The 15,654-nt window shown below is 34.3% G+C and overlaps 3 protein-coding genes across 4 annotated transcripts in view; all 3 read left to right on the top strand.

The window, feature by feature from the left end:
- LOC145325307 (deoxyribodipyrimidine photo-lyase-like) overlaps positions 1 to 2,107 on the top strand; it is a 17,221-nt gene extending 15,114 nt beyond the window's left edge. Inside the window, exons 18-19 of the mRNA XM_080168246.1 lie at positions 787 to 873; positions 1,479 to 2,107. Of these exons, the coding sequence (XP_080024372.1) occupies positions 787 to 873; positions 1,479 to 1,626 (235 nt within the window). The 3' untranslated portion in view covers positions 1,627 to 2,107. The remainder of the gene's footprint in view (positions 1 to 786; positions 874 to 1,478) is intronic.
- On the top strand, positions 2,102 to 7,904 carry LOC145325312 (transmembrane protein 205). Of its 2 annotated transcripts, XM_080168254.1 has the most exons (7): positions 2,102 to 2,235; positions 4,342 to 4,399; positions 4,925 to 4,996; positions 5,367 to 5,449; positions 6,190 to 6,291; positions 6,532 to 6,669; positions 7,049 to 7,904. In XM_080168254.1, the coding sequence occupies exons 1-7, from the start codon at positions 2,120 to 2,122 to the stop codon at positions 7,065 to 7,067; spliced, it is 588 nt and encodes a 195-aa protein (XP_080024380.1). In that variant the 5' UTR covers positions 2,102 to 2,119; the 3' UTR covers positions 7,068 to 7,904. The 2 variants fall into 2 exon arrangements, with proteins under 2 accessions (XP_080024380.1, XP_080024379.1); XM_080168253.1 differs by having other exon boundaries at positions 6,532 to 7,904.
- Cyt-c1 (Cytochrome c1) lies at positions 7,901 to 15,654 on the top strand. Its single transcript, XM_080168251.1, has 9 exons — positions 7,901 to 8,035; positions 8,362 to 8,463; positions 10,842 to 10,980; positions 11,314 to 11,440; positions 12,076 to 12,147; positions 14,007 to 14,112; positions 14,475 to 14,558; positions 14,994 to 15,103; positions 15,358 to 15,654. The coding sequence occupies exons 1-8, from the start codon at positions 7,934 to 7,936 to the stop codon at positions 15,099 to 15,101; spliced, it is 840 nt and encodes a 279-aa protein (XP_080024377.1). The 5' UTR covers positions 7,901 to 7,933; the 3' UTR covers positions 15,102 to 15,103; positions 15,358 to 15,654.

Genomic DNA, 15,654 nt, shown 5'->3' with positions numbered 1-15,654 from the left:
GTTTTAGTTAAAATTCTTTTAGTTTTAGTTTCAGTTTTCTCTTATTTCTGAAAGATTTTGAATTAAATTTCGGTTTTTATTATAAGTGATTTTAAAAAGTATTTTTATTATTGGAATATAAAGTATTCTATATTTAATTATATATTAGAAAAACGTACTTTTCATCAAATGCATATGACATTAATATATATTTAGTATTTTACTAAAAGTAAGGCAGCTTTTTATAAATAATAAGTATTCCCGTCCATCCAATTGAAACATTTAGCTATAATTTTTTGTTTTGTTGTCTGATACTTTAATACTTTATTCGCTTTTTATAACCATATTCTCTTATACGTACTTCTTAAGCGTTGAAAAATAGAACTTTAAATTGATGGGAGCTGTAATCCTGCGAATATCTCAATAAACTTTCTAAAATTGTTAGTTAATTAAAAAAATTAAGTATATCAAATATACCTAAGGTTTTTTTATAAGAATGTTTTTAACAGAAAGAAATAGCGAAATAAGTTAATTTTGCTAAATCTCCAGGTTTTAACTAGCGCGCGCTGTATTTACCTAAACAATATAACTATTTAATAGAACAAATATTTAAATATTTATGTACGTAGGAAATTTTTAAGTATAATAGTCTGTCCACTACCTACTAAAATGGCGTTCATTGACTTTGTTTTATTGCTTATTAGCCTATCCAGGTAATGATACTTCCAGAGTTGAACCATGGCTTTTATTAATTTATAAAACAAACTGTTAGATTCTGCTTAAATTAACTAAAAACTAAATTGCAAGGTATGTAAGTCGGGAGAGAGATGAAGCTATAGAAAGATTAAACAGAGTGGATTTTACTGCCAGCACCATGAAAGAGTTCCAGCAAAGGTTTGATTAAAAAGTTAGGGACTATTTTGTTAAAAGTGGTGCAATAACAGCAAGCTAGCAGTAAATATTAAGATGGATTAGGTAATCTATAAAAGCGCAGTTTTATTAAGATAAACTCATAACTTTAGTTATAATATAGAGCTTTCGTAGAGTCAGATAATTTTTATGCATAAGTTATCTAACCTATGTATTTATTGACAGGTCATGTCATCATTTTATCCTTCCTATTTATGAAACCTAGAAATATGAATTACATACGTTTATTTCCCTGGCCTGTGTTTGGCATTTGTCTTCATCTTAATCCATCATACTGGATGCTAAGATTACTTGAAAGTTGTAGCAGGGATAATTTAATTATCAAGTTACTTTAAATTGATTTTTTGTGCCTTTTTGAAAGTCTGTCCAAGCAAGTTAGTGAGCAAAAAAATCTTTCTTTGGTTAAATAGGGCTAGAAGAATTTTTCATTTTTGGTTGGGTTTTTATTAATATTGAGACGATTTTAGAAGGCAATATAGTTTTATGTCTTTGAATGGAAGGAAAGTATTTTTTTTTTCATTTCAAAAAGAGCATCAGTTTTCATGAAAACTATTCTTGTTTTGGTCTAGGAAAGAACGCGAGAACAAGCAGAACGGTATTGTTGATCCCGACGAAGTTGGGGGAGGTCGTGGGGGGCGCAGGCGAGGGGCAGGAGGGTCAAGAGGAGTGGCGCTTCAACGGCGAACAAAAACACATGATCAGTTTACAAAAGTCTGATTTAATTCAGGGGCCTCCGAGGGGTATTGTCTTGAAGTCGATTAAGTTGCTCTTTATCTAGATTACGAGGTCTCTATAAAATTGTCCCTTTTTATAAAATGAGATTGTAATTATAAGACTGATACTTATTTTATACCTAGGTATTTTAAGTTTAATTTTGATAGATCTAATGTTACAGTATTTATATTTTTATACTATATTTTGTTAATTGTTATGTTCTGTATAATGTTATTACTTGCAGTTATTGGACTCTGAATTATATATTTTTTCTTCCCTGAAATTCTTGGATGAAATTCAGTCATTAATAGCTATCATTGTTTTTACATTTAGCAGCACTTTCTATCTTTCTTCAATATTTATCATCTATCTAAGGCACAATTTCTTAATTGAATTTTCATGGAAGATGGGTATGCCATCCATTTGTTTTTGGGCTTTAAGGTTGTTTTTATAAAATTGTATAGAATTTAAAATTTTCAGAAAATCTACAGAGAAAATGACAAGTTTTGTACAGTCTGTGTTTGGCTGGTTACGCAGGCAAAGCAACTTAACACATTCCGGATTAACTGTCACAGCTTCACTTGCTTCAATACCTGCTCTTACACATTTAAGGTTAGTATATAGAGAGTTAAATAGATAGTAGATTGGATGTATATAGATAGGTAGATTTGTAGAATTATATTGTCGTCTTGATAACAAATCTACACTATATAGATGTACTAGCAGATATGCCCCTAGTTTGATCAACCTAATTTTTCGTATTTTAGATTTCAAACAAATTGTTTTTAAAGTTTTTATTTTTTTTTTGTTGGGGGTAGTCGACCCCACTATTTTAATTTGAGTTTTAAAAAGAAAATTTGGGGGGGGTGTCCCACTCCCCAAGAAAATAGTTGGTGCATTATTTGCCAAATGTACCACTTTTCTGCACTACCTCTCCGATTTTGTTAATACTCTATATTTTGGTCCGTTTGGTGATTCAAGGATGCTGGATGGCCAAAAAAAAGTTTCAGAGTCCCTGGATGTCTAGATATCTAGCTATCTATGAAGGTAGGTAACAAAAATTTAAAAAACACCCATTTTTCACAAATTTAAAAATTAATTTTTTCATCAATCTTACATCCAACCTATACATTTTATACACCAAAATGATCGTTTATTCATGTAAAAAGCGCACATAATGCTATTTTGGCCAAAACTCTAATTTTACAGGGTGTCCAACAAAAAGTGTATTTTGGATATCTAGCGTAATACCCAAAATACCTGTCCGAAAAAAATCATTTTTTTTGGCTTAAATCCTGTGTTTTATCTGTGGGCATATGTGGTATATAACGGTTCGGAGGACCCGGGACTATAAGGTTGTCAAATTTCATTTTGGAACACCCTGTAAATGTGATTTTTGTGTCTGTAGAGCTAAAACTTGGTCCAAATTGGCTATTTTTTTCAAATTACTCTAATATGTGTCTTAGTATGTTTGGCCATAGTGTTTTCTGACCAGATCAATATTTTCCTATTTTTTGGACACCCTGTATTTTCAAAAAAAGAGAAAAAACATTTTTGTTTTTTTGAAATTTTTTTTTCTATTTTTAAGTTACTTAAAACTGTCATATAGATACAGATTTTGACTAATAATGACTAATAATGAAATTTGACAACCTTATAGTCCCGGGTCCTCCGAACCGTTATATACCACATATGCCCACAGATAAAACACAGGATTTAAGCCAAAAAAATGATTTTTTTCGGACAGGTATTTTGGGTATTACGCTAGATATCCAAAATACACTTTTTGTTGGACACCCTGTAAAATTAGAGTTTTGGCCAAAATAGCATTATGTGCGCTTTTTACATGAATAAACGATCATTTTGGTGTATAAAATGTATAGGTTGGATGTAAGATTGATGAAAAAATTAATTTTTAAATTTGTGAAAAAATGGGTGTTTTTTAAATTTTTGTTACCTACCTTCATAGATAGCTAGATATCTAGACATCCAGGGACTCTGAAACTTTTTTTTGGCCATCCAGCATCCTTGAATCACCAAACGGACCAAAATATAGAGTATTAACAAAATCGGAGAGGTAGTGCAGAAAAGTGGTACATTTGGCAAATAATGCACCAGTTATAAACCTTCCCGGGACCTATGAGAAGCTACCCTGAAAAGGAGAACCCGATCGGTTCAGCGGTTAGCGAGATCCTTCAGTAGTAACAGTCAGACAGAGTTCGTTCTACTTTGTATTATAGATATATAGATAACTTCCTCCCTCCCTTTTCCAATGACCTTTTTCTTCTGCTAGCACATTGTTTTCTGGTACTTGGTTGTGTTAAAGACTCAATTGAGAATCGGCACAAGGTCATTGCGATGGGGAGATACAGATATTTAACTCCTTCCCTCTCTAGTGTTTTACTCTAGTGTCTTGATTACAGAGTTCTTATGCATAGGGAAGAGATACCCGTAGTATGTAATGAAATATTTTGAAATAAGCCTCCATCATATCCTATAATCAAAAAGATTGTTTCTTTTAAGTTATCAACTTTTTTACATTTACTGTAAGAATCATATGAATGGACATACAAGAGAACAGACTAGCCTTACATACGTATAGATTAGCATGTAATAATAAGATTCCAGTATCGCTTCGAAACCGATTAATATTTAGAGGAAAAAAGAGGAGAGATGATTATAATGCGATGCGATAAATAACTACCTATTCAATTCTAGTGGAACTGGACTTGCAGCCACAAATCTTATTGCTCTTTCTACTCAATTAGGATCTCAGGTAATAATGTTCAAAATCGAAGCTTTTTTATAATCAGGGTAGGTCTATCTGTACATCCGGATTGACTCTTTTCTTTAATTTAGACATGTTATAATTGTCCTATCGATTTCAAGCTTTGCATGATGATTCTTCTATAACAGTTAGGTACAATTATAGTGCTATGGCGAGCCCTACACTATTTTATGCAAGATCTGTCTACCTAGGGAAATTACTAAAAAATTAGATCGTTAAATGATAATTAAAAGAAACAGCAGAGCACCCAAATCATAATGGCATTAGATCGTTAAATGATAATTAAAAGAAATAGCAGAGCACCCAAATCATAATGGCATGTTTTCCATGTTACAAGATAAATCAAAACCCAATGGCCAATGTTGAATAATAGATATATCTATGTATGTGTAATTGTTGCTGCTCTTACAAGATAAATCAAAACCCAATGGCCAATGTTGAATAATAGATATATCTATGTATGTGTAATTGTTGCTGCTCTACTTATATGAACCTGAGTCTTTGTTTGTTAAGATTTATGTTGCATTTGTGGGTGGGCCCGCCATGTTTGCGAATCTGGAGAAAACTGCTTTTGGTAACTTGCAGGTACGTACAGACAGACGAAGAACATACAAACTTATGAATAAGTACAGACAGACTGAGGATCTACACACTTACAGAAAAGTCCATCGTCAAATTTAATTGGGGGGGGGGGGGGGGGGGTATTATTCACTCAATAAAAATAAGAGATAACAGCTGATTGAGTTCATGCCGTAACCAAATCATAGGTCATTACCAAACACAACTTATTACGATGCAATTTTGTGGTAGTTTAGTATATCTAAGCCTTTTCTGCTCAGTATTAGTTATCATTACCTATATAGATTTTTTAATCATTTATTGTTTTAGAGTTATCGCAATTATCCGCTTTTTATATTTTTGCGCTTCATATGAATATATAATAGCATGTTTTTAGGCTGTTTTATTTCCCAAATTTGGGTTGTTATGTATGAGCACTGGAATAGTCGGACTAACAACATATCATTTGGCACACACTCAGTAAGTATTGTATTTTTTGTAAAATATTCTGTAGGAATGAGTTGCAACCAAGAAATCATTCGCATTCAAACAGCAAGTCTTGCTCCTGTCTTAAATATAATCCCACTCTTGTATAGAAATGAGATACAGGAATACCAACTCACATTTTCTTACAAACGCATTTGGTATTAGTTGTCGAGTCTTAAATAAAAAAAAGTCTTTTCGTTTTCTCTTGTGTATAGAGATTTTATGTATGTAACTAAAGGGTGGCAAGGAACCCGCGACCGTGGCTCAACACGTAGCGCATCCGCTCGTCGTCGGGAAGGTGATAGGTTCGAATCTCGGGCCGACACCGCGTCATAACTAAAGACGTTAAAAATGGTTCCTACTGCTGCTATGTCAGATGCGCGACATAAATAGTTAGAGTAGGGGGAATGCCTTGGCCCAAAACAGGCGCAACTCGTTACCATGCACAGTTGGGACTTCTCAGACAAAGGTCGTGCATCACAGAGAGTTGGTTGTCTGATGGATGTTACTTAGCCTAATATCCTTGGGTGTTTGGACAGAGAAGGGTGCATTAGTCATCCTTAGTTCTCCTGGATTGCTGGACCAGGACCTGGACAGTACATCAAGTCGATAAGGTCCGGTACTGCAATCCCGCCCGTACGAGGTATGGTATGGTAAAGGGTGGCAAGGAATGATGTACACTTGTTGTTTACCCAGTAGTTTCTAAAAATGTTTTATTTTTATGCAATTTTCAGGTCAGATATATGTACGTGGCTACTGGTCGGAAGCTTGGCAGTTCACATTCTAAATTCTTTCCTCATTTTTCCAAAAACTACGGAATACATGTTCCTTTTAAGGTAATAAAATTGAAGGGTGTGGTGCAATGCATAGGGTTTTTCAAAAGGGGTACAACGGTGTTCAAGTAATTCTTTAAATATGATCGATATTATTTTTATAACTGAGATGTAATCATCTTTACTTTAACTTACATTCATTTATATCCGTTTTAATATACATTACATACCTTTTAATATTTTTTACTTATCTATCTTATTATGAATCTTGCTAAGTTGCTATCTAACCATCTATCTATCTAGACAGTCAGAGAAGACAGAAAATCGAGAGTTAATATCCAAGAACCGCATGAGGTTTGGAGTGATGCACGGAATATCAAATCTGATTAATATTGGGTCCCTGGGAGCAAACATGCTTTATCTGTATGTTCTAGCCACAAGGAAGGATTATTTTCTCATTCTAACCATCCTTTATTTACAAGGAAGATAATTTGTTGACCTGTTAGTACTGTTAATTGTAATATCATACTAATAATGCAGAATGCTTCTGTTCTAGTTTAAACTTTAATATTTTTATCTTATGTATAGAGATGAGATTCAACCATATTTTAGAGTAAAGTATTGTTGTATTGAATGTGAGATACATTCATAGTTGAGATTTTAGAATTGTTGTTGTATTGACATCAGTGTTCTTAATCTTATGTATGTGAACAAGATACAACGTAGGTTATGATATGAAGAATAGATTTATAAACCTCCATGTCGCACCCTGCAAAACAACGTTTATGTGAAGAGTAAATGAGAAAATAATATTAAACAGAATTTCTGCTATCTGGTGAGAACTATGAGACTGGTAAAAAGTTGTTGTTTGCCTGCTGATCCCTAGTGGTATGGCTATAGGAAAGAATTATCCTAACCTAAAATAAGCACTAAAAAGTTGTTTTGGAACAATTCTCCCCCAACAAGAACGGGAAAAGCTAAAGAATTCTCCTGATTTTAATCATGTAATGCATCATTAAGATTTCAACGGTTATACCTACCTAATATTTTTTAGTGGTTAAGTTCATATTAACATATATTTCAATTTTTACATCTATAAATTCAATTACAGGCTCAATTAAAGATTGGCAATATTTGTTTGTTTTTTGCTCCCAATTAATAAGAAAGAAAAACTGGTTGTTATTGCTTAAATTTTCTATCATCTCTCCGTTCCTGATTTTTAATTGACGAAAATTGTTCCCAATTTATTCAATCTTTTTCAATGAAAAAAAAAATTATTTTGATTAATTTATTATTAAATCTGTGATATATTAATTATTGAAGAAATTGATTTGTGTGTATGTTAGGGTGTGTGTGGGGGGTTATTTTTTTTTGGTAATATCCTCCCCTATATTTATTAGTGAAAAATAGACCTCTAAAACGACAACCCTAAAAATATTTTTAATTACCTACCTTCCTAGTTATCTTGGATGTATTTCATCGATTTTACAAAGTTTTTGTGGCTAAGACAAATGGAATTTAATTTCCCGTCGTTATACGGGGTTTATACGCTGCATTGTGTTAAGATTTGAGGAAACAGTTTGCTTCTTATTCAACCACAAAGGCAGATTTTTAGAGAAGAATTGATAACTTGCATTTATAAAAGAAATAAAACTATAAATATAAAAATTTTCAGATTGAGTGAAGTGTTTTTAGTCTGATTAAAATGTCCGGTTTAGCCGCCATGTCAGCCGGCAAAAAGGCGGCATTGACCGCCCTCGGCATGTGCACTGGTGTCGGCGGTGCAGTAGCCTATAAGCTGGATCAGGTCAGCACATTGTTATTTTTAACAATTCTTCTTTATGATTACAATTGACAGTCCCTCCGTTATTTTGAAACAAATTAGAAAAATAAACTCCTTTTGCCCGACTTCAAGTCATTAATAAGTTTTGCTTACCTACTGTAATGTAATAAATGTAGTTAGGAGTCTGAAAATGTCTTGGAAGATTCCCTAAAAAAAAAATCATTTACCTTTAGATTAGTGTTACTCTTTGATAACCCGAAGGAAAATTTGTTTTTTTCTTTTGGTATATTAGATATGATAATTCTATGAATTAAAGTAGATTCCCCTTATCAATGTGTGTATCTATCTAGGAGGTAAAGGCTGACCTAACCCTGCATGCCCCCCACCTGCCCTGGTCCCACAATGGTTGGTTCAACTCTTTGGACCACGCCAGCATCCGTAGAGGCTATTCCGTAAGTTTTGCATATTTTTTAAATAAAAAATAATAAATTCGGTGAAAGCGAAGCACATAATTTGAGCAAATGTTAAATTAACTATCTGAGACATAACGACTAAGATAAGACCGTATACGGTTATACCACGCAAAAATGAAATATAAAGTAACTAGCGGCTACGCCCCTAGAAGACTCTAGGGGTACTTCAGGTAGGAGGGGGGAAAGTCGACCTCATCCCATTTTAAAGGGGGGGGGGGGGAAATGTGGTGACTCGTCACACGACATACCAGCAATTTTATTTTGGATGCTACTCCCTTAGTTTTAGAGATAATTGGATGAAATCTTTTGGGCTGGGTCACTAAGTACCCCAACTACTGGTATCTTTTAAAAAAAAACGGCGGCGGGACCGCCGCTCCCGCCGCCCGCCGCCGTTTTCCGCCGCCACCAAAAATTTTTTTTTTATTGCATTTCTCGCCGAATTAGGCAATTTGGAATCATTTGAGACCATATTATTTTTTTCAAAAATTTTTCCTCTTACAAGCACCCCTGCGGGGGGACTTAGTCATTTTTTTCAAATTCTCGTTTATCAAGGTATATCTTAAATTCAGTGCTTCTCCTGTTCTTTTAAAGATATTGAAACAAAATCTTTTTAGGTAGGTCAGTAAAAAAATATTTGAATAAAAAATGGCGGCGGGACCGCCGCTCCCGCCGTCCGCCGCCGTTTTCCGCCGCCACCAAAAAAAAATTTTTTATTGCATTTCTCGCCGAATTAGGCAATTTGGAATCATTTGAGACCATGTTATTTTTTTCAAAAATTTTTCCCCTTACAAGCAACCCTGCGGGGGGACTTTGAATTTGAAAAAATGACTTAGTCATTTTTTTCAAATTCTCGTTTATCAAGGTATATCTTAAATATAGTAATTCTCCTGTGATTTTGAAGATAATGATATTGAAACAAAATCTTTTTAGGTTGGTAAGTAAAAAATATTTGAATTAAGAAAACGGCGGCGGGACCGCCGTCTGCCGCCATTTTCCGCCGCGACCGCCGTTTTCCGCCGCCACCTAAAAATTTTTTTTATTGCATTTCTCGCCGAATTAGGCAATTTGGAATCATTTGAGACCATGTTATTTTTTTCAAATTCTCGTTTATCAAGGTATATCTTAAATATTCTTAGGTTAATCTATTTTACTGATCCACCTACAAAAGATTTTGTTCCAATATCTTCAAAAGCACAGTTGAAGCACTGAATAAAGATTTACCTAAAAAAAACAAGAATTTTAAAACATGATGATGGTCTCAAATGATTCCAAATTGCCTAATTCGGCGAGAAATGCAATAAAATTTTTTTTTTTGGTGGCGGCGGAAAACGGCGGCGGACGGCGGGAGCGGCGGTCCCGCCGCCAATTTTTATTCAAATATTTTTTTACTGACCTACCTAAAAAGATTTTGTTTCAATATCTTTAAAAGAACAGGAGTAGCACTGAATTTAAGATATACCTTGATAAACGAGAATTTGAAAAAAAAGTCCCCCCGCAGGGGTGCTTGTAAGGGGAAAAATTTTTGAAAAAAATAACATGGTCTCAAATGATTCCAAATTGCCTAATTCGGCGAGAAATGCAATAAAAAAAAAAAATTTGGTGGCGGCGGAAAACGGCGGCGGGAGCGGCGGTCCCGCCGCCGTTTTTTTTAAAGATACCAGTAGTTGGGGTAATTAGTGACCCAGCCCAAAAGATTTCATCCAATTATCTCTAAAACTAAGGGAGTAGCATCCAAAATAAAATTGCTGGTATGTCGTGTGACGAGTCACCACATTTCCCCCCCCCCCCCTTTGAGTTTCAAAAGAGTAAAATAATATTTTTTTGTGTGTTGAAGACACCCTCCCCAAAAGTAGCTTAAAACCTTCCCAGGACCTATAAGAAGCTTCACTGTAAAGAAGAACAATATCGGTTCAGCGGTTAGCGAGATCCTTCGGGACAGACAAAAAACGCTTATTACTTTATATAATAGGAAAGACAAATATAAATTAATATCCTATTATATAAATTAGAAAGTTTTTTTGCCTATAGCGAAGAATCTCGCTAAACGCTGAACCGATATGTTTCTTCTTTACAGTAAAACTTCTTATAGGTCCCAGCATGGTCTTAAGCTATTACATTTTTTTTATAAAAAGTCTGGGTATAGTTTTAGGCTACATTTCTAACCTTCCATACCTATTTGATTATAGAAGATCCCTTGATGTTAGGAGTGCAACCGTTAGTGGTTAATAAACAATAGTTAAACAGATTCAAGACAGACATACAATCAAAGATAGACAGAGTAACATAAAATAAGTAAAAATCTCAACAGCTAAAAACAAAACCATTTTGGATGCTGAATTAATGTTGTATTTGTGTAGGTGTACAAGCAGGTGTGCGCTGCCTGTCACTCCATGAGGTTCCTTGCCTTCCGTAACCTGGTCGGAGTCTCACACACAGAGGAGGAGGCTAAGGAAATTGCTGAGGAGTTCCAGGTTATGGATGGACCTAATGAGGCCGGTGGGTAGTTTTTATTTAGTATTAGCCCAGAGGTGTATATTCTGCATTGCTAAATTTGCTAAAGTATAGAAATATGTGGGAGGGGTAAATTTAATAGAATATAGAGCACCTACTAAAACATTTTTCCATTTTCCACCTCCTGAGTTATTTTTCTGTAGTCGTCATTCTTTTCTACATCTGACTGCCTGGTTATGAAGGTATGAAGTTATTTTTTGTCAGTTAGCCTAATTATTCGGCTAAGAAATAGCATTTACAATATTTGCATGGTCTCTCCATAAGTTTACAAATCTCGTTGTGGTACGTAAAACAGTCAAAAATTATATGTTGTATTAGGTGAAATGTTTGAGCGCCCTGGCAAGCTATCTGACTATTTCCCAAAGCCATTCGCCAACGACGCGGCCGCCGCAGCCGCCAACAATGGCGCTATCCCTCCAGATCTATCATTCATCACCCTTGCCAGGTATACACATAAGAAAGATCTAAAAATAGGTAGCTAGATATCTAGCTACCAAGGTATTTACATTTATCTATCATAAGTAGGCTAGCTAATAGTTTAGATAAACAGATTGTATTCTTTCCCTATCTTATTCACTCTCATTTAGTATTTTGCCTACAAAAACGAGTATTTATTGTTCTAATATTAGGTTAGTTTAGCTAGGTAAAAAGGTCCCCGTATGGCTATTACCCTTTTTGTCCCTTTAGGGTAAGAGCCCTACGTATGTGTTAAAAAAGTCTTTCTTTTTGTCGAAGATAATTTAGTTGTTGAGTGAAAGCACCATCCATTTTTTTTTTATTTTTGTGTATCTATTTAAATGGATTTAATATTACTTGGATCTTACACCAGCTTTTCATGTTTTATAATAAAGTGAGCTCTGTAGCGGGCTAAAATAACGATCCCCCGTCCCCCTCTTTTACCCCTATCGACTCCCCTCCTATTGGATGAACGGCCCGACCAATAAATTCAAGGGGATATTGCATCCTAAATTGACAAAAAAAAATCTCCTGTCATATATCAACGTATATTTTACAATCTACATCCATTTCTATTAGTCTATTTATCTATGTATTCGTCTATTTGACAATCTATCTGTCTAGACACGGAGGAGAAGATTATATTTACCATTTGTTGAATGGCTACTGTGACCCCCCAGCTGGTATCGACCTCAGGTAAACAAACTATTTAAACTTTTCCTTTAAGTTTTGTATCAAGCTCTATAACAATTTAAAGCTCCCTTGAGACAGCAGGTCAAGTACTTCTACTTGAGCGTGAAGTTTTAGCTGGCCCTAGTGCCTGGCATAAAAAAGTGTCTCGTCCTACTCAACAACTACTTAGGTCCAAACACTAAGAAACTATGGCAACACAAACAAACAATTTCATAATCAATCATCTACTTTTAAATCAGTTTTTCTGTCAATTACGCTTTTATTTTATGAAATTGATTTATAATAATATTGGTCACAAATAATTCAATGTAATAATTGGAGCGACAAAGGAAACTATGCACGAACGAGAGCAAGTGATTTTAAGCACCTCCCAGTATTGATTTTAAACATTAAGTTTCACCATGGTCTTGTGAAAAAACTTTGAAATGTTAGGCATTTTTTGACTAAAGGGGGGGGGGTAAAATGTGGTGACTCGTGCCACGACATACCAGCAATTTTATTTTGGGTGCTACTCCCTTAGTTTTAGAGATAATTGGATAAAATCTTTTGGGCTGGGTCAGTAATTACCCCAACTAGAGGTATCTTTCAAAAAAACGGCGGCGGGACCGCCGCTCCCGCCGCCCGCCGCAGTTTTCCGCCGCCACCAAAAAAATTTTTTTTTTTGCATTTCTCGCCGAATTAGGCAATTTGGAATCATTTGAGACCATGTTATTTTTTTCAATTTCTTGTATATCAAGGTATATCTTAAATACAGTACTTCTCCTGTGATTTTGAAGATATTGAAACAAAATCTTTTTAGGTTGGTAAGTAAAAAATATTTGAATTAAGAAAACGGCGGCGGGACCGCCGCTCCCGCCGTCAGCCGCCGTTTTCCGCCGCCAACAAAAATTTTTTTTTGCATTTCTCGCCGAATTAGGCAATTTGGAATCATTTGAGACCATGTTATTTTTTTCAAAAATTTTTCCCCTTACAAGCAACCTAAAAAGATTTTGTTTCAATATCTTCAAAATCACAGGAGAAGTACTGTATTTAAGATATACCTTGATATACGAGAATTTGAAAAAAATGACTAAGTCCCCCCGCAGGGCTGCTTGTAAGGGGAAAAATTTTTGAAAAAAATAACATGGTCTCAAATGATTCCAAATTGCCTAATTCGGCGAGAAATGCAAAAAAAAAAATTTTTTGATGGCGACGGAAAACGGCGGGAGCGGCGGTCCCGCCGCCGTTTTTTTTGAAAGATACCTCTAGTTGGGGTAATTACTGACCCAGCTCAAAAGATTTTATCCAATTATCTCTAAAACTAAGGGAGTAGCACCCAAAATAAAATTGCTGGTATGTCGTGGCACGAGTCACCACATTTTACCCCCCCCCCCCCCCTTTCATCAAATGTTTTGTTGAGTTCAAACTGCTGTGACAGAAAAGTAACTCTATTCAATGAAAAATGTTTATTTAAACAAAGGGAGGTAACTTGTAATGTTTTAAACAGTTTTATTAGTGTACTTTCGTAATTTACTGCATTTGATTATGTTTTGGTGTGTTATTTTATTAGAACCCTTTGAACTCAACAAAACATTTCGTCAAAAAACTGCTTATCATTTCAAAGTTTCATTCACAAAAACCATGGTGAAATTTAATTACTTTAGTTGGTATAACTATGTATATCAAAAATAACTCTAATAGGTATATTCAACAAAACCACTTTTTAACTATTTATTTGGTCAGATTGTTCCTTCGCTGTATTCCTATTAGTCTAATTCAGATATTGAGAATCTAGACTTTCTATATTTTATTATTACCATAAGCTTTGCAACTCACTGAAGTTGTCATTCTTGGAAGTACGTAATTTTCTCATTTGTTTTCAGGGAAGGCCAGCACTTCAACCCTTACTTCCCTGGCGGAGCTATCGGTATGGGTCCCCCCATCTACAACGAGATTGTTGAGTATGATGATGGCACCCCTGCTACCCAGGTAACACATCAGACTTGTCAAGTCCAACAAAAAAATCTCCGTACTCTTACTTTTCATTTAGATATTGATTCTAGCATAACCAAATCTAGATGTCAATACGTCCATTTTAAACATGTAAATCTAAAGATATTTTTAAATAGATTCTACTTAGACAAATTAAATTCCTAGGACAATCATACAAAATATTTAAACTAAAAAAAATTGACTTACTATGTAAGAACATCCTCTTGAACAAATGAACAATACAGTAACATATTTTTGTTAAGATTTCCCCTGAGTAATATTGTTATTAAAATTTTTATTATGTATACATTGAAAGTGCTGTCGCTCTACAATTGTTAATGTTTGTTCATTTATTGTAGAGTCAAGTAGCCAAGGACGTGTGTACCTTCCTCACCTGGGCTGGTTCACCAGAGCACGATATTAGGAAGAGATTTGCTGTCAAGGTAATTTTTATTTTAAATTATTTTTCAGTATTACTTCGATTAATATTCGCCGCGCTGGATTAAAACTGGTCCTCAGCCATACTGAAAAATCATTTATAGCATCGTAGTACAGACAATTCTCCACGTGGTTAACAAAACTGGTTTAAATCTTAAATTTTTTCATTTTAATTTCCAGGGAAACTGTAAATGATACGATGCAGTAAATAACTATTCTTGCTATTCATCTTTCTTTCTACCCTGTTTCCTTTCATAATATAATTTTTATTATATTTTCTATCTTTCCTATCCTTCTTAATAGATTTAGGGATATCCAGGAAGGGAGGGGATATAGGACTATTAATTATACTGATACCCAAAGTTTTATAGACACATTTCCACATCAGTTGACTTGATAATTCAATAATTCCTGATCTATCTAACTTAAAATTTATTTAGTGTATGATGATCTATTCCGTGTTGATTGCTGGTTCCTACTACATGAAGAGACACAAGTGGTCAGTAATCAAATCTAGAAAGCTTGTCTACACACCAAGAACAGCTTAATCGTAAGTCACATTTCAGTAGGTCCTTTCATAATTTAAAAAGAAGTTTATATTAATTTAAATGGGGTTCTATGGGGTTGGGGGGTGGGTGAAAGTGCCGCATTGAATAACAGGATGCCTGCCAGTTCGTACGCTAAAATCTCGTATACCTACGGATTTACTGTTTTTTTTCTTCATATTATCAGACAGGTTTAAGACTTTTTTGAGCGGGGAGGAGATTGTTCATATGTGATTTTCTAATTAAAATTATTTTTCAGGTCTTGCATTAAAGAAGCTGCTAACATCAAATACCAACAAATATTTTAATAAAAATACAAGATTTTATGCTCAGGCGTTTTAATTTATTTGTAAATTTAAGCAAATTAAATAAATTTTAACCTTCATGTAGACAAATAGTAGAATATTATACTGCATTTTTAACAAAAACTTAGCTTGAGTATTGAAATCTTGTATGTTGTCAACATCCTGAATATAAATAAGTTATAATGTTGAATTCTTAATAAACACATGTTATTATTATTTAAATTCTGATAAATAAATCGACGTCTTTTTTA

The sequence above is a fragment of the Acartia tonsa genome, chromosome 8 (assembly GCF_053477335.1).
Source record: "Acartia tonsa isolate MP-2025a chromosome 8, ASM5347733v1, whole genome shotgun sequence".
NCBI lineage: Eukaryota > Metazoa > Arthropoda > Copepoda > Calanoida > Acartiidae > Acartia > Acartia tonsa.
Note: the sequence above shows the minus strand (reverse complement) of the source record. Positions and strands in the feature narration are given on the sequence as shown.